This window comes from Benincasa hispida, chromosome 6 (genome assembly GCF_009727055.1).
Source record: "Benincasa hispida cultivar B227 chromosome 6, ASM972705v1, whole genome shotgun sequence".
NCBI lineage: Eukaryota > Viridiplantae > Streptophyta > Magnoliopsida > Cucurbitales > Cucurbitaceae > Benincasa > Benincasa hispida.
Genome location: NC_052354.1, coordinates 36,522,218 through 36,545,545, shown reverse-complemented (window position 1 = coordinate 36,545,545; position 23,328 = coordinate 36,522,218). Strand labels below are relative to the sequence as shown.

The 23,328-nt window shown below is 36.4% G+C and overlaps 2 protein-coding genes across 2 annotated transcripts; one reads left to right on the top strand and one right to left on the bottom strand.

The window, feature by feature from the left end:
* The first annotated feature begins 6,901 nt into the window (after positions 1-6,901).
* On the top strand, positions 6,902-8,131 carry LOC120079429 (60S acidic ribosomal protein P3-2). The gene is made up of 2 exons (XM_039033603.1): positions 6,902-7,193; positions 7,764-8,131. The coding sequence occupies exons 1-2, from the start codon at positions 6,996-6,998 to the stop codon at positions 7,932-7,934; spliced, it is 369 nt and encodes a 122-aa protein (XP_038889531.1). The 5' UTR covers positions 6,902-6,995; the 3' UTR covers positions 7,935-8,131.
* A 10,138-nt stretch (positions 8,132-18,269) lies between these two features.
* On the bottom strand, positions 18,270-23,123 carry LOC120080100 (nitrate regulatory gene2 protein-like). Its single transcript, XM_039034659.1, has 5 exons — positions 22,909-23,123; positions 20,290-21,598; positions 19,775-19,989; positions 19,336-19,559; positions 18,270-19,217 (listed from the first exon to the last, which is right to left on the bottom strand). The coding sequence occupies exons 2-5, from the start codon at positions 21,476-21,478 to the stop codon at positions 18,503-18,505; spliced, it is 2,343 nt and encodes a 780-aa protein (XP_038890587.1). The 5' UTR covers positions 21,479-21,598; positions 22,909-23,123; the 3' UTR covers positions 18,270-18,502.
* Between the last annotated feature and the right edge of the window lie 205 nt (positions 23,124-23,328).

The following is a 23,328-nucleotide window of genomic DNA, read 5'->3' as shown; positions in this document are numbered from 1 at the left end:
AAACCAGAGTTAGTTCGAGCAAATTTCGAGGACAAAATTTTCTTAAGGGGGAAGTAAATGTGAAACCTAGATTTCCATTTTTCCTACTTAAGCTGGTGGTTAAGGAAGTTAACTAAGTGAAAGTTAAATCCTATGTTGAAGTGAAGGAAATTTCTAAGTGTTGAATAGATTTTCCTTGAGAAGCTTTGAGTAAGCTTTAATTGATGAAAAATTGACTAAGTGTTGGACTAGGCATTGCTATGCGTTGGCCATAAGATCTTGGAGAGATTACTTGGGCAAAGGGAAAAGTTGAAGCAGGGTCAAGAGAGACGCATGCCTTAGAGGTTAGACCAATGCATAGGCTTGTTGGATGCGTTGGATGCATTGAATGATGGATGCGTTTGATGCGTTTGATGTGATGGATGCGTTAGAATGGTGGTATGCGTCCATACGGATGAAGGAAGAAAGTTGAAAGTGATGCATTGGAAGGTTGGGATGGCATGAGGGTCGGCAGTGCAAAGGCATGCGGACGCAAGGCTAAATGGATGCGATGGATGCATTGGAAGGGTGGTATGCGTTCATACGGATGAAGGAAGAAAGTTGAAAGTGATGCATTGGAAGGTTGGGATGGCATGAGGGTCGGCAGTGCAAAGGCATGCGGACGCAAGGGTGTGCGAGGATGTGGGGCCAGACATGCGCTAAAGGGAGCCATGCGGTCATCCCGTGCATCAGTGCCAAGGGCCCATGCCAAGTGCCTATGCGTCGAGGACGAGCGACCATCCTATGTATTGATGGTGGTTGGCTCTTGCGATGGTTAAGGCTTGCGGTGACTAAGTGAGTTGGGTTTCGTTGTAGAAGATGCAATGGTGGTGAGTTGAAAACCAAGTGGAGCCAAGGGTTGCTATGCATTGATGGTCAACTATGCGCTAATGGCATACTATACGTTGAACATCCAAGTGTTTGTGGACGCATATGAAGGATGAGCTCATATGGAGGATATCATCAGACATGTGTCTTGCTAGGAAGGAGTCTTAAGCCATAAGGATTTGAGGTGGGTGCATGAGGAGACATGCAAAATTGAGCCCTATGCGTTAGCTATGTAGGAAAAGGACACCTAAAATTACGTTGATCAAAAGTTTCATTGATGGTGTGAGGTGAAGACACCTCAAACAGAAGGTGGAGAAGGCTAGAAATGGCAGATGCTAAGGAAAACACTTGGATGAGAAGGTGTCGACCTTGGAGAGTTTTTGGATGCCTATAAATAGGGCCAAGGACTTCTTTTCAGATCACAATTCAAAAGAAATTTAAGAAGAGTGGGAAAGCTGAGTAAACATTGCGTTGATAGCAAAATCCATGTGTTGATCATAAAGCTTCAAGGGGGACGCAGTAGACAGTAAAGTCTGAAAACAGTATCAATTTGGGATGAGGAGTTCTCTCGGAATACTCGTGTGTTTGGAGTGATTCCAAAGCCATCTGAAAGCTAGAAGAGTCTAGTTTTCAGGATAGGGCTGCCGGAGAAGAAGCTTTAAGGGATCGGGCTAGAAATTGAGAAAAATACAGAAGGGTCAGGCTGTCGGGTAAGCTTGGGCCAGTCTTGAAGATTTTGAGATTCCGACCAAACCACGAGGAGTTCTGACCTAAGATTTTAAAGTATGCTTCCTAGACATTTTAGAGCATATTTGTAGAAGGAAGTATCTCGAGATAAAGCCTAGAACTATGAGTAATCTGAGCATTAAGTTGAATCTAGATCGTAGGGTTCAAAAGGGAGCCCGAGGTGACCAAAGGAACTTCTAGAGAGAAAGGTTCCTAAACGATCAAGGTGAGTGACTAAAATATTTACAATGTTTTAAAGAAACCATGTGCTAAAGGAAGATCTTTTAGATAAAGACATGTTTTCTATGTTTTATTAAAGAAAGTCATTGTATGACTAGTTTTACTTGAAACTCGATACCGAAGGACGATTGAGAAAGTATCCGAGTAGCTCGATACTGAAGAACACAGTTGAGAAGGTATCTGAGCAAAAGTAGCCAAGTGTGGGGTAGTTCTTCTGATAAGAATCAGTTTTTTGGTCACTCACTGGGCTTTAAAGCTTATCCCGTTTGCAAATGTTTTTCTTCCTAGGTAGCGAAAGGTGAGGAGTTCTAGGGTGCTGTTAAGGTCAATGTATGCCACGTGCCACAGTTACACTTCCGGAGGGTTTTATAATTGTTCTTGTAAATTTGTATTAAGTCTTGGAGTTGTATAAATGTTACATTGTTGTAATTAAATGGGCCTACTTAATCAGTTGATTGTTGAATTTGTTCATTGGTATCAAAGTTATTTCCGCAAGAGTTATTAGGCAGTAAGTGTCAATAAAAGGGTTGATAACTGCTGCAGTCACATCCCCTCTCTCAGGCTCAGAGGGTAGTCTAGGGCGGGGTGTGACATCATGCTTGGAGTAACACAAAGGAGGAGGTGAGTTCCAAATAAGCTAGTTGAAGATGAAAAACCCATTTTTTCAAGTTTTGTGTAATTTTCTAATTTTCAAAAATCCATTTTGAATTTAAAATCATATTTTATTTCTAAAATAATAATTTACTAATTTTACAAATTAATTTCATAAATTAATTTTCCAATAAAATTAATAAATAATTATTTAAACAATTTAAATAATTCTAATTAATTTAATATCAATATTAAATTAATTTTTACACAAATTCATCTTCATATATTTAAATCATCTTCATATATTTAAATCATATTTAAATATATTTTCTCCAATTTATTTTGATTCTAATTTGAACATTTTAAATTAACTTATCATGCTACTGTAGAGCTATCCATTTCCAAGCTAGTAGGGGGACCTCATGAACCTACAGAACATGGGCTCCAACGATTCGAGATTAATCGGCTAAACTCATTAGACCGATCTAACCCCCATTCGTTAATTAATGGGTCACTCCATTAAAGCCCATAGTTGAACTCCCCTCATTGTAGATATATTATGTCCACTCGATATAACCATGATTAGTAAGTTAATCTTTCACAGGTTGTTCGTAATAACGGCTGGGTCAAATCTCTATTTTACCCCCGAAATTACCTCTTGTTCCTTAAGCCCCCATTGATCCCTTAATGAACAATTGTTTTATGATCCAATCACAAAACTGAGTCCTTCTCATTCCAAATGAGAGGGTGGGATCCCTTGTTCAAGCCTCAGAATCAGCACTTAAGGGAACAACTTCTCTACTATCCTTAAAGTGGGTAGGAGTGAATTCCCTCTTGCACCCTGTTATCTATCCAATCTCACCCCTAAAATGGCAGTCATATTGAGTCGGCGCTGTTAAGCCAACTCTCACCTATACAAATCTAAGGGCAATCCCAGATAAACAGGAGTTCATAGTTAGCTCAGGATTAAGGTCAAGTTACCTAGATCATGGCTTTGAAATAGTCAGTCTTAAACAGTAAACAACGTTATAAAGTAAGAGTGACTCATTTCGTGGTCTGATCTTGTACAAACTCTTTTGCACAAGGACACCCCCACTCCTCATGTCCAACATGAACGAATTAGAATCACTTCGTTTGTAGCACTTTACAACTCTTTGTAAAAACTATAGAGCATACCGTATCCAATAGTGTTACCAGAATAAGGTACTCAACCTTATCCATGTACTGTAGATCATTTTGACTATTTACTCGAACTGGATCCACCTTTATGTCTCCACTTAAAGTTCAAGTACTCATCTAATAGTCAAGGGACTTTTAGGTTTATTGGATTTCTATTCAAGCAATAGATCTATTTAATAACACCTTTATTGAATTATCAAAATAAGCTCCATTGTTTACATATCACGAGTTTTAGGACATAAAACCCAATACTTTTCTTCTTCCTCCGCCTTCAGAGGTCGAGGACAAGGCAGACTATGAATGACGTTGTTGTTCTCCGCCTGGCTACCAGTTCTTCGGGGATGCCTTTCCTGATCCGAGTTGGCATTCTCTTGTCAACTCATTCCTTTTTCTGTTTAAATGGCGTGCTTTGAGATTTATTGTAGGTACCACACTTCTTCCCAACAGACAGCGCCAACTATTGATGGAAAAATCCAGCCAAGGGAACTCATCCGACTTTTACGTGCCTTCAATGGTAAATTTATATACATGAGAAGAAATTACCTGCAAGATAATAAAAAAGGGTAACATACGGGTGTGGTGCTTGCCATAGACACTCTGATGCTTAAGTCAGTACTTTGCATAAATATTAGGGCAAGTAGTTTTAGGGAGGAGAGGAGCTTACCTTTCATGGGACGACCACACTCTATCTATAGTTGAGTCCTAGAGGTTTTCCTTATCCCAATTAAAGAGTGAAATCTATTTCCTTCTCTTACTTTGAAACCAGACATGTGGAGCTTGGGATCAGACCGTTGAGGATGTTCCAACGAAGAGGGTCGATTTAGATCACCCTCACTATAGGGGATTTCACGGACTTGGCCTCGACCTCCGGGATCGAGGCAGGCCTTGGGTTCTAAAGCTTACATTGGAACTTTCCTAGGCTTGCTTCTTAACCATTCTCAAGTCCATTTTCTGGGTTAGGTAACTCTCTTGGTTCGATTTTGACTTTTGACTTTTTGTTGGTCCAAAACTACCTAGAACATACATTAAATTGTAGGAATTGGAAAAGAAAAGTAGTGTTGTTTGTAGTTGGATGCCGTTTTATCATGAAGAATAATTTGATCTAAAATACCCATCAAAGGTGAACACAGACATTTTTTGATAAACGTCTAATTGTATGAAGCAGGAGGTATCAATATCTTATATATGTTTTCATAGATTTTTTTATGTTTATGTATATGATAAGTTTTTAAATTTCATTTAATTTCGTGCATGATTTTCTTATATAATTGATCAACTATCTTCTTCTATCATTTTCTAACCATAGAAAATCAATATGGTTTTTGTTAATTTTAAAATTTTATATACTTAAATTTAATATTTATAATTAACCTTTTTAAGTTATCAAAAAGAAGAAAAAATAACTTAACACTTTTTTTATGTATATGATCCTTCTCAGAATTTTACTCCCACATATTTTTTATCCAATTGATTGAATATCTTTAGTTTTCTCCCATAGTCTAACCAAAGAAAATAAATTGTTTTTTTTAGTACAACAATTACATGGATGGGAGATTAAACCTTTGACCCCTTCGATTAGAGTGCATGCCAATATTATTAAATCAAGTTCATTTAGCATACATTTTTATCTTTTAACTTCGTCTTTCATCTTATATTTTTATTAGCTTCTAAAAAAATATACATACATTGTACGTGATAAAACACTAGTAAAAAGAAATGTTACACAAACTTTTCGTTAGCTAATTTAATAAAAAAATGATGGCATTGACCAACTAACTTTTTTTCCAAATCTTAAAAGTTAAAATGTTGACTTTGAAAACTTGGGAATTGGAACTACAAAATGGAAACCTAACTAACTAAAAACATTATTTTTTCCTTCAAGGTTTTACCTTCTTACCTTTCTCATTTATCAATGAGATCCAAAAGCTTTTGTATTAATTCTTTTATAACTTTTACAATGTCTCATATTTTTATTACTTATTATTTTTCTTCTACTAGAAAATCATATGAATTCTATAATGTTTGATTCCTATCTTGATTTCAGACCATTTGAATTAAACAACATTAAATGGATTACTAACTTCAATTCAATCAAAAGCATTTTGATTTTCATTGATTCTCATTATAGGTTCAATGGATTCTGATTCCTATTATGTATAAAGTTTTAAATCTTTGTCATCAAGTACAAGGTCTTAAATCTTTGTCACCAACTCCCTTAATTTTAACATTGATGTGCCACCAATCATCAAAATCTTCTAAAAATTAGTCCATTATATTATATAGTCCTTAAGTAACACGATCATCATGCCTCATAACATGAAAGTAATAAAGTTGATGACAAATATATATTAGTAACAAAAAAATTAAAGTTTTGTGATTTATCGAAAACCCTTTTAAAAATATAAAACTCAATAAATACAACCTTGAAAATTTAAATATCATTTTTTAAAAAAAAAATTGAAACACAAAAAGTAAAATACACACAATCTAGAAATTTGAAAAGTCTACACACTTAACCTGTAATTTAACTTGTTATAGTTATGGTAAAATCATAAGTCTAAACTTCGAATTTTTTAACTTAGGTTAGATATATCTTTAAAATTAAGGTCTCATTTAGTAATATTTTTGCTTTTAAAAATTAAGCCTATTTCATCTATATTTTTTTTTACCATGATTTACATATTTGTTAAGTACAATGGTTGAATTCTTAACCAAATTCTAAAAGCAAAAACAATTTTTTGAAAGCTATTTTTTTTAATTCTCAAAATTTGGCTAGGTTTTTTAAACCATGGGTAAAAAGTAGATAACAAAGGAAAAGAAATTTGGGAGTAGAAATAGTGTCTATAAGCTTAATTTTTAAAAACAAAAACAAAAAATAAAATAGTTACCAAACGAGACCTAAACTTTCAGTTTTGTTTTTTAAAATCTTATAAGTTAGTTTTTCAACTTTCAATTTCGAGTCCTAATGAGCCTGAAATTTAATTTTTATGCTGAACAAGTATATATGTTATATCCTTAGAAAAATAATATTGATTGAGATTAGTGATACTTTCAAATTTTAGAGACCTCAGCCAAATTTAAAGGCCAAACATTTATTAGATAAATTAGACACAAAATTACAAGCTATTTGTTACCTTTGTTTATCTTATAAAATGCTTAAACTTATTAGATTTAGCCATAACAATCTTTTACATTATAAACAATATTTTTCCCAAAAGGGTAATGGCTTAATCAAAATGAAAGAAAACTGACGAGGGTAAAACAGTCATTTAACAAAGGCAAACCCTCGTTTTCCTCTCTCGCTAGGGTTTCATCTGTTAACATAAAAACCACACACAATCCGCCGAAGAGAGCCGTCCACACTCAATTCTCTCCATTTTCTTCAAGCAAAATCCCGATTCTAAGATCAAACAATGGGAGTTTTCACCTTCGTCTGTCGGAGCTCCGGTGGTAAGTGGACCGCCAATCAGTATTCCGGTGACCTTGAAGGCTCTGCCGACTCCACCTACGAGCTCCAGAGGAAGCTCGTTCAATCTGCTCTCTCCGTCGATTCCTCCGGTGGTGTTCAGTCCTCTTTCTCCTTCATCACTCCCACCTCCGCCGTTTTCCAGGTATTCTGCGTTTTCTCTGTTATTCCGGTCTTTCATTCCTCTCGATCTGATGCGCTTACTCTTCAATCTTTTCTTATATACTCGCCTAGTCAGTGTTTATCTGTTTGTTTAGTCTGGTTAGTAATGTTTTCCTCTGCAATGAGGGTCGATTGTTTTTCTAATTTTTCCCATCTGTAGCATATATTTGAACTTTTGGCCTATGTTCGATCTTTAGGTTGGTGTTTTAAAAATTGCGATTATGGGTTGTTAAGCAACTATTGTTTATGGGAATTTGCCAAATATATGGCCTTATAATGAATTCAACCGTTATTGGTAATCATTTTTTAGTATGTTCATTGTTGAGTTCCTTGATTGGTTTAATAACCTATCCGCATTCCCTCGTTGAATCAAGAAAAATTTGTAATTCCTTGTAATTGGCAAGTCTCTTGTATTTGCAGAGGTATTTGGAAGAAGTTGGTTTTATGGTTTTTTTTCTTAACGATATTTATGATTTATGATATCTCCTCAAGTATTTTTCTCCTTGCTCGTCTACTTTCTGTTGTGTGCATAGTTTAAACATTAGTATTTCAGGTGATCGTTGGTGGTGGCGGCGGTGGCGGTTTCATTGGTGGTGGTGGAGGAGCTGCAGCTGCCCCTGCTGGAGGAGATGCTCCAGCTGCTGCAGAAGCCCCAGCTGAGAAGAAGGAAGAGGTGAAGGAAGAGAGTGATGATGAAGACCTTGGCCTATCACTTTTTGATTAGTTGGTATAATTACTCGTTATTGTTTATCAACCTCAGAGTTTTTAGCATTCAAGTTTTCTTTTCAGGAAATTATGTCTATGCATTTACTTGAATTTGCAAGTTCAGTTGCTGTTCTTGTTAAGGACGTAAAATTTTGTTACTGACCTTTGTCTAATGGTTGAGAATTAGATGTGTTATTTTGGAATTGTGTTTGGGAAGTTCCTTCCAATATTCGTCATAGATTTATAGATTTATCTATTAGTTGTTGAAGAGATTCTATGCTACGTAGGGTAAGAAGATTTGAACCTTCTTCTTAAAACAAATATGGGATTTGTAGTCTTTTGTTGAAACTTTTTCATGGTTCGAGTTAGATAAATAATCTGAAGTGATAAGGCGATGACTTCAATTTTTTGTTGGTATGTTTTAGATTGCGGTTGGATTCGAGTGTTGAACTCCAAAAGAAAAAAGAACTTATTCACTACCATTTTGATTTTGTGAGTAATAAATGTTAGTAAAACACATCTAATTAGGACTTCTATTTTTCAAATGGAATGAACCAATTTGGTAAGGTTGTTTTTTATCACACCTGTTCTTTGACTTGAATGGTGTTTTTTTCAAGATTAGATTGAGCATCTAAAAAATGGTTTTAGGGTTAGAGATGCCATAGGAAGAAACAATAACCTGTTTATTTATTTCTATCATTTGAGGTGAGGTAAAATTCACTAAACCACCCTGGTTGAATCGACCCGACCAATTTGCTTATACCTCATCGTCTTTCTCGTTTCATCTACATGTACACTGCATCTTATCGAGCGAAATATTAGTTTTATGATGTTATTTCAAGACTGGGGGGTAGAGATGTGGTAAGAAGATATGTATTGCCCTTGCTTATTGAATACTATCACTAGGAGTGCAAGCTAAAAATGCAGAAATCATTGAAGAAATTGACGCAAATTGGTCGGCTTGCCTTCCATGTTTTACCTCACGACTTTTTTTTTTTTTTTTTTTATAAGGCACATAAAGAATTTGAGAGTGAAGGGACGAAGTTTGCCAAGCAATTAGGGGTGTTCAAAAATCTTGATATCTTGCAAAATCTGATCAACTCAATCTAATCTATATCGTTTGGGTTGGTTGAATTTAAATGAATGAAAATTCTATGGGTTGGATTGATTCATCATTGATTGATCTAAAATAACCCAATCTGAATTAATATTGAATTCACTATTTTTTTTTTTTTTTTTATGATTTATTCGCCAACAATTCTTTAAAATAATATTTTAGCATTTCAGAATGACAATTTTCATACAATATATTGAGATGAAGTTGTTAATCTTAATTCAATATAATAATAATTAAATAAATTTTTTTACATATTAACATTTTAATTATTTTTAGAACAAAAATTTAAATAAATGGTTTGAGTAATCCGAACCCCAACCCAACCCAGATGTTTCTGATTGAATTAGGTTGGGTTCATTATTTAATGAGAGTTATTCGGGTTAAAGAAATTTAAAACCAGTACATTTATGTTAAATCTAAAAAGTACTTCAATTCAACTCAACCTATGTATATTTTTACCTAGAATACTTCAATTCAGGTAAATACAAACGGAAGGAAATGGTTTGAAATTTAATTTCAATTTTAAATTGAAGAGTTGAAAGTAACACTATAATATTTGATTTGAATGATGTTTTTCTCAAGAATAGATTAAGGATTTAAAATGATTTTAATGTTGTTTAGCGTTAAAGATGCCATATGAAAATATATTGATCTTGTTTGTTGATTATTATAACTAGTAGAGATGATAGTCGGTTCAATTTTATCGGTTTTGGGGTCAACTAAGAACTAAATCAAACCAATCAATTCTATAAAGAAGTGATCCTAACCGATGTCCAATAAAGAACAAAACCAACGGATTGGTTCTTGTTTGGTTCAGTTTAATATCGGTTTGGTTCTCGATTTTTTACATTTTTTTCAAATTTTTATTTTTATTTTAAATTTTGTTTTGAATTGGTTCTTGTTGCTAATTTTAAATTCAAATTATTAGGTCCATTTCTTTTTTTTTTTTTATAGATTGAAATTGGACTTTTTTTTCTTGACACTTTCTAAATAAAAAACATATACACTCCACAATATTTGGTCTTTTTTTTCTAAACAATAACTACATATGCACCATAATAATTAAAACACTAAAAGATACCTAATGTTGGAGTTTATTTTTAAGGGTATATATACCCTCGGTTTGGTTTGGTTTTGATTCGTTTTTTCAATCAAAAATTGATTCAAACCAATATTTTTTTGTTTCTCCAAATGCAAAGCAATATGTCCAATTTTATACCAACAAATCAAATCAAACTAGTGGATCAATTTGGTTTGATTTAGTTTTTCGATTTTTTGTTGCGCTCCTAATAACAAGGGGAGCAAGCCAAAATTGCCAAAACCACCCAAGTCCAAAATGTTTATTGATGATATAATAATATTAAGTTTACTTTTATCTATTAGCTTATGTTTTTGGATCAATCAATAGTTTATGATATCAGGAGTAGGTGGTCCAGTATCCAAACCCTTACAATGTCTATTAATCTTTTTCTGTTTTCGCATTTCACAATCTTTTTAGGTTTTCGCATTTCACAATTCATGATACATTTCTTAAATGTTGGAGTTTTAAAGACCTCATCAAATTGATTATTTTTCATTTTCTTTTTCAAGTATTAAAAAATTATTTGGTGAGGTCCCAATAGGGTTGTTCATAGATTGGGTTAGGTTGAGTCGGGTTGGAGTATTTCGTAGATCCAACCCCTCCAACCCGATTGTTCGGGTTATGAATTTCTTCAACTTAATAACCCTTATTAAATAATGAACTTAACCCAACCATGAAACATTTGGTTGGATTGGGTTGGGTTAATTTGGTCATTTACTTAAATTTTTGTTTAAAAAATAAGTAAAATATTAATATGTAAAAATTTTGTTTAATTATTTTCATATATTTAGTTAAGATTATTAGCTCAATTTGAATTTATATTATAAAAAAATCTTTTCTAAAGTGCTAAAAAAAATATTTTTAGGAGTTGTTGTAGAATAAATTAACAAAAAAAACCATGAAATAAAATAAAATAAAAATCAACAAATGAAAAATAATTCTATTATAAGTAAAAACAATATACTTCTTAAATTAATAATGTCCAGGTTAGTTCAAATTGGATTAGGATATTTTGGGTGAACCCAACCATCCTAACTCACAAAATTTTTATTTATTTAAACACAACTCACCCCAGATGACTTAATAGTCTGACCCACAGATTGGGTTGAGTTGATTAGTTTTTCGAGTCATCGGATTTTTGGAACACCCCTAGTTCTCATCACCCACAAAAGCATATAAAGAGTTTGAGAGGGAAAGAAGCAAAAGTCTATTTGAGAAAGCTTTGGCTTCTTGGTTTGAAAATTAAACTCAAACAAATATTAGAAATTCTCGTGAACCGAAAGCAACTTCTTTTCTTCCTCCTCCCTTGTCTTTCTTCCCTTCCATCTTCTTCTTTCACCATTAATGGCAGCCAACACCAATGCCTGTCGCAATACTTCCTTTTCTTTCTTTGCCTATCTTCTTGTTGGGTGAAAATTTAACTTTCAAAACTAGAGGGAACCAACTTTTTTTTTTGGAGAATCCCACATTGAAAATTTGGTGTTGGAAGTCTCCTTCATGTACTCCATGTTTTGGGTTTGGGCCCCAAGGGATATTAATATTTTGGAGAGAGTGAGAAGATAGACCAACATGGGTTCGGTGGACGTTCGATCAGGTGTGACATGGTGAGGCGAGTGTGTGTGATGATTATTTTTAATAAAAAAAATAGTTTATTTTATTATTATTATTTAGCCCGTTTCGTCTGCCTATCCCGTTTCGTTTCATCCACGCACGTTCTGTGGTGGAGCGCTTTTCTCGCTCCCTACAGTTCGACACTGAAGGCCTATAAAAGGCGAGGCCTTCAGCAGTTCGTAACAAATAATTCATTTTGACACATCTTAGCTTTCCGAGTAGTGAGTTTAGAAATGGTGTACGTTCCAGTCGGTAACGGTGCATTTCCGATCAGTTTTCATTTGGCTGTTTTATCCTGGGGATAATGTGGCAATTTGCAGACCTGCTTGCACACTTGGGCAGAGCTGCGAAACGTCTTAAAGAGAGCAAGCTCTACGACTCAGCTTATAACGAGTTTCTGATTTGCAGGTTTTGCTCTTCGCTTGACCATCGTGCCTTAATGGTTTACTGTTCGTCGTTCTGAGGGCCCTGCCATTTCCAACAATTTTAAGACGTTGCCATATCATCAATGACCCTCAGTAGCAACAATGACGTTATGATATCTGACCTCAATCATCCATTTTGGTTCGAAGGAGCGAACTTCAAGCGGTGGAAGCAAAAGATGTTGTTCTTCCTCACCATCAAGAAAGTTGTCAAAGCTTGTACAGCGCTAAGCCGATCGTCTTTTTAGAAGAACCAACTGAATAACAGATAAAAGAAGCTGTTAACTGGGAGGAGAAAGACTTTCTATGTAAGAATTTCATTTTAAATGGTTTGACTGATGATCTGTATGACTACTACAGTACAATAAAGACAGCGAAGGAGGTCTGGGATGTCCTGCAAAAGAAGTACACACCGAGGAGGCCGGGTCGAAGAAATATGCGGTCAGCCGTTATCTTAAGTTCCAAATGACGGATGACAAATCCATGGAGGCCCAATCCCATGAACTCCAGAAGATAGCCCATGAGATAATTACTGAAGGTATGCCTCTAGATGAACAATTCCAAGTTGCTGTTATTATTGATAAACTGCCCCCTTTGTGGAAGGACTTTAAGAACACTTTGAGGCATAAGACCAAGCAGTTCTCCTTGGAGAGTCTTATAACCCGACTAAGGATCGAGGAGGAAGCCCGGAAGCAGGACGAGAGGGAGGAGGTGAACGCAGTACCTGGGAAACCCGCTTCTGGCGTGGTAAAACCTAACAAAACATCTAAGGGGACAAAGAGAAAAAGTTAGAACCGTGGCTCCAGCAACCAGAACCAACAGAAAAAACAGAAGCCCCCTTCAGGAGAAACAGTACAGTTCCTCTGCTTTAATTGTAATAATGCTGGGCACATGGCTAGGAACTGTAGGAATAGGCGTCGTCCTGCTGGTCAGGCGAACCTGACAGAAGAACCATTAGTCGCCATGATCACAAAAGTAAATGTGATCGGTAGTTGTGAAGGGGGTGGATAGACACTGGCGCGATGCGCCATATCTGTCATGACCTTAGTCTATTTAAAATTTATACTGAAATTAAGGATAAGAATATTCTGTTGAGAGATCATCACTCCACGAAAGTTGCTGGAACGGGCAAGGTGGAACTGAAGTTTACCTCTTGGAAGACCCTCATATTGAAGGACGTTCTGCACACTCCGGAGATACGAAAGAATTTGGTTTCGGGCTATCTCCTCAATAAAGCCAGGTTTACTTAAACTATAAAGGCAGACCTATATACCCTTACCAAAAATAATGTATTTGTAGGGAAAGGGTATGCAACTAAGGGAATGTTCAAATTAAATTTAGACTTTAATAAAATGAAATCTTCTGTGTATATGCTGTGTTCTATGAATATTTGGCGTGCTAGACTCTGTCATGTGAATAAGAATTTAATTAGTAATATGATTAGGTTGGAAATGATACCTAAGTTATCCACGAATGATTTTGATAAATTTGAGTATTGTAGTCAGGCTAAAATTACTAAAACTCCGCATAAATCTGTACTTAAGAATTTTGAGCCTCTAGATTTGATTCTTTCTGATGTCTTTGAATTTGATGGCATATTGACTAGGAACAGTAAAAGATATTTCATTACTTTTATTGACGATTGCTCTGATTTTACTTTTGTACACTTACTGAAAAACAAAAGTGATGCTTTTGATGCCTTCAAACTTTTTGTTTCTGAAATAGAGAATCAGTTTAATAGAAAAGTTAAAAGACTTCATAGTGATAGGGGAACCGAGTACGACTCGGACAGTTTTAATGAATTCTTTAACTCACATGAAATAATACACGAAAATACCGCAACTTATTCTCCTGAAATGAATGGAAAAGTCGAAAGGAAAAATAGAACTTTAGCTGAGCTAGTAGCTACTATTTTACTTAGTTCAGGAGTCGTGTCTTATTGATGAGGTGAAATCATCCTTACCGTGTGTTATGTCCTAATTAGAATCCCGAAATCTAAAAATAAAACTTCACCTTACGAAATTCTCAAGAATAAGAAACCAAATTTGTCCTACTTTAGAACATGGGATTGTCTAGCCTTTGTAGGGATTCCTGACCCAAAAAGGAGAAAGTTGGCTAGTAGAGCTTACGAGCGTGTCTTTATAGGTTACGCCTTAAATAGTAAAGCCTACAGGTTCTATGATCTAGTGAACCAAGTGATCATTGAGTCAAATGATGTCGACTTCTTTGAAGATAGGTTTCCTTTTAAATCAAGAAATGGTGGGGCTTTGGATCAAGTGGTATAACCCTAGTTAGAAATCCTAACCCTAGAGAGGAAACTGACCCCGAATCTAGAAGAAGCAAAAGAGCTAGAATCGCCAAAGATTTCGGAAATGACTTCCTGACCTACAATGTAGAAGAAGACCTTAAAGATCTAAGAGTTGCCCTGTCCTCAGTAGATGCCAACCTATGGCAAGAAGCCATAAATGATTAGATGAACTCACTTGAGTTAAATAGGACTTGGCATTTAGTAGATCTACCCCCAGAATGTAAGACAATAGGGTGCAAATGGATCTTAAGAAGGAAACTTAGACCTGATGGGACTTTCGACAAATTTAAAACCAAGTTAGTAGCGAAGGGCTTTAGACAGAGAGAAAACATAGATTTCTTTGGCACCTTCTCCCCTGTCACTAGAATTACCTTTATCTATGTCTTGTTCTCTCTCGCTACCCTTTATAACCTCGTAGTATATCAGATGGATGTAAAAATCGCTTTCCTAAACGGTGAACTTGAAGAAGAGATTTACATAGAACAACCTGAGGGTTTTATTGTCTATGGTCAAGAAAATAAGGTGTGAAAATTAGACAAATCTCTCTATGGACTAAAACAAACTCCTAAGCAATGGCATGAAAAATTTGACAACCTTATCCTATCTAAAGGTTTCAAGGTCAATGGAAGTAACAAATGCATCTACTATAAGTTTGATAATAACCTCTGCACTATCTTGTGTCTATATGTAGATGATTTATTGATCTTTGGGTCAAACTTGCACGTCATAAATGATGTAAAATCATTATTGAGTGCAAACTTCGACATGAAGGACTTAGGAGAAGCTAGTGCAATCTTAGCATAAAAGTAAATAGGTCTGAAAAGGGAATTTCTTTGGATCAATCTCACTATATAAAAAAGATTCTAAAGAAATATAATTACTTTGAGTGTAAACCAGCCTGTACTTCTTATGATCCTAGTGTCAAGTTGTTCAAGAATACTGGTGACAGTGTTAATCAATCAGAGTATACGAGCATCATAGGCAGTCTTAAATATGTTACCGACTGCACTAGGCCTGACATAGCTTATGTTGTAGGATTACTTTACAGGTTTACAAGCAGACCTAGTAAAGAGCATTGGAATGCTATAGAAAGGGTCATGAGATACTTAAAGAAAACCCAAAACCTAGGATTACATTATCAAAAGTTTCCCGCTGTCCTGGAAGTGTTCAATGATGCTGATTGGAACTCTCTTTCAGATGATTGCTACAAGTAGTTATATCTTTAATATAGCTGGCAGAGCTGTCTCTTGGAAGTTCAAGAAACAGACTATTTTAACCCAATCTATGATGGAGTCAAAAATGATAGCACTAGCGACAGCTAGTGAAGAAGCAGGCTGGCTTAGAAGTCTGCTATCAGAGATTCCCTTATGGGAAAAGTCGGTACCAGCCATATTGATCCATTGCAATAGTACTGCAACAATCGCAAAAGTTCAGAACCGTTACTACAACAGAAAGAGACGTCAAATACGTCGTAAGCACAGTACCATTAAAGAGTTTCTCACTACTGGTGTAGTTAGAGTGGATCACATACGAACTGATGAAAATTTGGCAGATCCTTTGACGAAAGGACTGGCCAGAGAATAGGTTTTCAGAACCTCAGAAAGGATGGGACTCATGCCTATCGAAAAATGAATCATAGTGAGGAAACCCCAATCTGTAGACTGGAGATCCCAAGAAACAGGTTCAACAGGTAATAACTGATCACGAGTGATATATAGTGAATCATGCTAACCCAAACACAGAGTTCCATTCCTATGATTTAAAGTCTGAGCATGAAATCTTGAAACGTAAGAAAGGTTGAACTCAGTTCTTAATAAGATATATACGATCACAAGTGGGGTACCTAGCTATAGGAGTACCCTTGATAGACTCACCTGTGTGAATGTGGAATTGAGGGCCGCTTCCTATGGAGTTTTTAGGTAAACTCTCTAAAGCATTCACTAAACCGGGATTCACGTGCTAGGCCTTAAAAGCACGGGCTTTCGTACTACACCCTAATAACACTCTGTGTGAGATGCTGTGATAGAGTTCAAAACCAAGGGTTACTCTAGTATATTCTGAATCATCTACACTATGTAAAGGTTCAAGTCGTAAGACACCTTTGCTTATGCACACTATTGTATAGTTTGAAACTGCTCGATGAAAATCTTTCCTCTCTTTTCTTTTTGTTTAAATTTCCAAGTGGGGGATTGTTGGGTGAAAATTTAACTTTCAAAACTAGAGGGAACCAAATTTTTTTGGTTGGAGAATCCCATATTGAAAAATTTGGTGTTGGAAGTCTCTTTTATGTACTCCAACCTTGTGTTTTAGGTCTGAGCCACAAGGGGTACCCATGTTTTGGAGGGAGTGAGGAGATAGACCAATGTGGGTTCGATGGACGTCCCCGTCTGGTCGGGCGTGGCATGTGTGTGATGATTATTTTTAATAAAAAAAATATTATTTTATTATTTTTATTATTATTATTATTATTTTAACCGAAAAAAGGGGGAAATAGTCCATTCGTTCGCTTGTCTGTACCATCCGCGTACGTTCTGTGGTAAAGCACTCTTCTCGCTTCTTACAGTTTGACGTTGAAGGCTTATAAAAGGTGAGGCCTTCAACAGTTCATAACACAACATTCATTTCGACACATCTTAGCTTTCCGAGCAGATAGTTTAGAAAGGGTGTACGTTCCGGTCAATAACGGTGCATTTCTTATCAGTTTTCATTTGGCTGTTTTATCCTGGTGGCGACGTGGAAATTTTCAGACCTGCTTGCACACTTGGGCAGAGCCGCGAAACGTCCTAAAGAGAGCGAGCTCTGCGACTCAACCTATAACGAGTTTCTGTTTTGCAAATTTTGCTCTTCGCTTGACCGCCGTGCCTTGACGGTTTACTGTTCGTCGTTCTGAGGACCCTGCCATTTCCAACACTTCTTCTTTCTCTCTTCATCTTTTTTTTTCCTCTCTTCTTTTCCTCCCCCTCTTTCTTCTCCTTCCTCTTCTCTATTCCATTCCTTATTTCCTATGTTGTAACAAAAAAAATAAAAAAGTAGGCCAATAAGGGTTAAAAGCGATAAGCCAATTTACGTTTAAAAGGTGAAATTGATTAACATATTAACTACATATATATATTTTTTTGACAATATGTGGAGTGAGGGAATCGAACCTCTGAGTTCGAGATTGATAGTACAAGCACTATGTCAATTGAGTTATACACATGGCAATGAGCATGGCAATGTTTTTTTTCTTTCTTCTTCTTTCTCTTTCCTCTCTTTCATGGTCACTGTGGTCACCCTATCGTCTTCTTTTTTTCTCTCTTCTTGCCCTTCTCCTTCCTTTCACCGCCATTTCTACCCTTCCTCATGTTCATGAAAAAAACTAAAACTAAAACTCATTTCAAATCTGAAACAAAGAGCGCTTCGTAAATAAAAGGATCATTTTAATTCGTCTCTCTTTTGTTTTTTTAGTAAACTTAGAGAAAGAAGCGAAAGGAGGATGGGAGAGGGAAGAAGAAAATGGCATGACAACAATGTCAACCATGGTTGGGAGAAGGGGAAAGAAAAGGGAGGAAAACGGGAAAAAAAAAAGTTTAAAATATATTTTTTTAATAGAAAAACATCACCACATCAACTTCGACTAACTTAAAAAATGAGAACTAACACCAAAGACCAAAATGCTATGAAACTCAACCTTCAAGAGTTAAGGACTAAGCTCGATACCTCCTTGACCAAAATGCTACCAAAACTCGAACTAAAACTAGAAGTGTAGATTTTCCAATAAAAAAATAGTTGGTAACCTTCATTTGAATAAATCTAGCCAGGTAGTTCAGTTTTTATTGATATCAACTTCGGCATCCATTTTGATCAAAGAACTAACTCACACCCCAAAAGAGTTAGATAGGGAGTAGCAAAAATTACATTCAGGTTACTTCATATAAATCTAAGTTAGATTTCAACTAAATACATCTGAAGCAAATTTCTAACCATTGTAACCCAACCAAAAAAATAAATTCTAAGCTACAAATAAAGCATTTGTAATTAATTACATTCCAATCTCACCTTGAGGAGCCTATTGTGCTATTTGGCTATTATCTCCTTTTGGCATTTGCTTAAGAAGATCACTATATCCATCAGCAGAACTGATTGCAAATTCAGTCAATGAGCTCATAGCAAATGACAATCCAGCACACAACACTCTTATGGCAACTTCAGCCATTTTTTCTGCAGTCATTACCTCTTCAACCTTCCCAAACTCTACCATCTCCATGTTCCCACCCGACTCTTCGTATCTCTGGGACCCAACTTGAGTCCGGTGAGGGTCGTCTCTTTGCTGTTGTTGTGCGTGGAGCGACCCCATTCCAGCAGCAAAGAAGTCAAGCCCGTCTAGCACTGCTTTCTCTTGGATATCATCCAGGAACCTCTTCCATTGGATGCAAAGTCCAAATATTGGCAGTGCAGATGTATTTGACCTGCGAGGTGAAAATGGGGGCTTTGTAGTGTCTGAGGAACCGGAGTTTACACAGCGGAGGAGCCATCCGGTTATTGCGTGCATATAGGATCGCTGAGAAGTGATCCATGACTCGAAACAGCTTCGCCAGTTCCTGAGCTCTGTCTCGAGATTGGCTGATGCCCGCGCTAACCAGTTTGGTTCAATGACTGGTGCTGAAGAGAGCTTTCTAGCATCCAACTTTGATGGTATACCGGCAAGTAGAAGCTTTGCTTCATCTAAAGCCCGCTTCTGTAATTGATGACATTCTGCCATTACTTTCCACATCCTTGCTAACCTATGTAATCATAAGAAGTATGGTGGTTAATTATCTTAGTATAACCTGGTTCGGGTCTAATCCACCATGTTTAAATCGAGATACAACGTAAAGATGTCGAGCAACAAGGGAAACATACCCTTGAACCAATTCTAGAAGTTGAGGCTGCAACTCTTCGTCTCTTAACATTTCGATTCTTTTCGCCACAGCTTCGACGGAGTGAATTGAAACCTTAATCTGAGTATGGAGATCTCTCATGGCAGATCTTGTTTTTTCTACTGAAGATGGATCTTCACCTTTTACATCTTGGTTCCTGAGTTGATTACATTTTTTCTCGTATGCGATTCTAACCTTTTCTCCAGACTGTTTAATAAGAAGGAAATTATAAAGATCAATTATCTCCACTGCTATACCTTAAAGAAAGTTATAGAAGATATATTTAGAACTTGGGTCAAAGCCACACAATCAATCGTCTCTATCAAGTTGGAAGAGAATCGGTCACACGGTGAAAGAAACAAAAGCACAACAGAAAGATCCACAGAGTTCGTTCAAGCAAGTAGAAAATTTGAGCTACACACCCTCACTTCCTGGTAGAGCTTCTTCTCCCAAGCATATAATCTATCCAATGTCGATTGATGACCGGGTGAAAATGAGCAGGATTCTTCCGATATATCGCCACTGCTTTCGTAACCACTTTCATCTTTAGTTACTGAAGAGCTGATTAGAAATCTTGACGAGGAAGAGCGAGATGAAGCTGAGCGGAATAAAGCTACTGGATTCAACATTTTCATGGCTGCAAGGAAGAATAAGACTTCATAAATTGATATTGAGAATATGAGAGCGCGAGAACTTGTAACTGCATCCCACAAATTTGTCCTTTTACCCTTATTTGCTAAATCCAAAACCACAATATTTTTTATTTTCTCAAACATAATAGCGTCAGCCAATTTTGGAGTATGGTCAATCAATATGGGACACTATTGACCATGTCATTTAACTGAGATGGACGAATGACTCAAATGCAAAGCACACATTTAAGAGGAAAAAAGCACTAAAAGTAAGGGATTTAGATTGAAGTATTTATGTATCTAACCTGTAAGTTCATTTGAAGTGGCCATGTATGGAGCTTTTCTAGCCTCTAACAGTGCTGAGACCTCATTTGCTGAATTGCAAACCGTTATAAACTGAGCTTCCAGTTCTTTGATGACCTCTGTCATGCTTGTTGGCTTTCGGTTCACATAAACAGTAAAGCCTGGTGTTTCTTCCTTGGATTCGGGATGAGCCACCCCTGATTCTTGGCTTGTACTCGCAATAGGTCCAGCATTCTGGACCTTTGATACATCAATCTTCCCATTACCACAAGATTGTACACCTGGTTCAAGGTCCATCTCGCTTCCATGGTTTGTTTCCTCTTCATCGTCATCGTCATCGTCATCCTCATCTTCATCCTCATCATCTTCGTCTTCGTCCTCATCCACGTCTTCAACAACAACTTCCTCTCTACAACAACTTTGGCCAGTCCGTGTTCTTTCTTCCGTGGGATTTACTCTTACTCTATTGCTGTTGTCTACTCTATTGCTGTTGTCTTCCTGCTCAGTTTCATCTTCTTCCAGTTCAGGAATCCCTTCTTCTTCTCTAACCTGTCTTAGCCCTCTGATCTCATCGTCAATTGCCATATGATCGAGACCATTGTGCGAGGGGTAGCCATAGTTATCCAACGATGAAAATGGATTCCAAAAGAAGTCCCATTGCGAACTTTCGGGTGATGGGGGAGGGATATTTTGTCTGTTGTTAGGAGAATAAGAAAAGAATGAGGAATTCATTGGTGGGGATTGCATTGGGAAGTAGCCATCAAATCCATACTGATGCATTGGTGAATAAGATTGAACTCTCACAGTTTCTGGTGACTGAGGTCTCTCTTCTACAGAAACTGCCCCATTCCCACCTGATCTCAGGTAATTTACTCTCACCACCGTATTCGGTTTAGATTGGATAGGAAGTTGCGAGAACGAATTCGGTGTTATAGATATAAAACCAGGATTTGTTTTCTTCACAGGTGTAAAAGGGGGTGTAATGAATGAATCTAATAACAACTCGCGAGGCTCATATCCATTGACATACTCATGAAGAGCGGCAGACACTCGTTTCAATGACTGTATGTAGGCTAGATGTCCACAAGCGAATCGTCTCCTCTGCTCAACAGCTTGTTTGATAAAACTCTTCCGATCTTTACAAAGTTTAACTGCCTCTTCATCTTCCAGCTTCGACATGGAACATCCCATATCTCAATTTGACCCCGTTGGAAACTTTGAGAGACTACGAATTCGTCAAGCTCGAATCAAAACCGAAATCACAAGGATATTGCTGTGTGTTTCTTGCCAGACTCATAAGGTTTCTCTGGGCTGCTCAGGCAAAAGCAAAAGAGACAACTTCAAGCCTTGAATTACTTGAGTAATTCAAAAAAGTATCCCAAATGCACACACAAGAATAAGAAAACAGGAAGAAAAAATATGGAAGCATGCAATATCCTAATTTCAAATCAAAATCAACAGAAATGGAGGCTTCTCCACCAGATTTGAGGACAGAGAGAAATTGGGTTTAGAGGATTAATGCTTTTCTTAATTTTGAAGTTAGACAAACAAAAAAAGAACAAAAGATTCTATGAAGGAGTTGTCAAAGATTTCTCCTGAAACAACAGGAGCCTCTCATCCTTAACTTGCCAGTTAGAAATTCAAAAGGAAACTGACCAAATTTTATATTACGGAGCAAAAAAAACAAAAGAGACGCACCCTTAAAAAGGAAAAACAAAAACCAAAAGGAGAGCAATATAAAATTACAAAATACAGAAAAGAAGGTCAAAAACAGGCAAAATGAAAATGATGACTGTCATATTTCGAGCTTAGCAAAACACACAAGAAAAGAAGATAAAGGGCTCAAAGTTAAGAAGGAAGAATGACCCATTTGCAGATTTCACATGGAGAAACCTGATCAAACATCAAATTACGAATAAACCTCTCTCTCTCTCTCTCTCTCTCTCTCTCTCTCTCTCTCTCTCTCTCTCTCAACAAATGGGTCTAAGACATTCACTGAGAAGAAGAGAGAGAGATAGAGAACAAAAAATTCACAGTTCAACAAGAAATATAGAAACAATTTTCTCACTCCTCAGTAAACGATAGCAACCCAGAAGAGAAAATGTAGTGGAAAAAGCACATAATCCTTGCAAAATTACAGTTACACAGAAAACAATAGCAACCCAGAAGAAAAAAACACATAATCGATGAAAAATTACAGTTCAGCAAGAAATATCTCAGCAATGATGCGATTCCCACAAAAAACAACAGCAACCCAGAAGAGAAAATGCTGAGAAAAATCACATGATCCCTGAAAGATTACAATTAATCAAGAAATATTGTGATGATCCCCACAGAAAACTAAGACAATCCAGAAGAAGAAACGTTGAGAAAGAGTACACAATCCCTGAAAAATAACAGTTCTACAAAAAAAAATACGTTGAAGCAATGTGTGTTTTCAACAGAAAACAATAGCAACCCAGAATAACAAATGGTGAGAAAAATCACAGAATCCCTTAAAATTCACGGTTCAACAAGAAATATTTCATCAATGTTGCGATTTCCACAGAAACCCATGAGAACCCAGAAGAAAAAAAGCAGAGAAAAAACAGAAAATCATTGAAGATTAAGGGAAGAAGTACCTGGTTGGATGAATCTTGGCCGGCGGGAGAGAACAGAGAAGAGTGTAAGAGATGCTTGATTACAGAGGTAGTGTCAGTGGGAGAGACGATTATGAAGGGTAGAGAGAGAAAGTAGAGAGAGAAAGAAGGGTTTTTAGAAGAAAAGCAACGGTCAAAAAACCCAGAATGAATGAGGAAGAAAATCATGAAAGAACAAAAACTAAAGATTCATTCACGTCGGGTAGCCCATTAAAGAAAGCTCAGATAGAGAGAAATAAAAGAGAGAAGAGAATACGACCTATCCAATACTTTGCCCTTTCTATTCTTTAATATTTCAATAATGCCATTCCCTAAATTAGGTTTAAAAATCCCCACTTTATTTCAGCTAACAATTTAGTCTATTAAGTCAGAATGTAGTTACATGAGAATGTGTTCCAACTT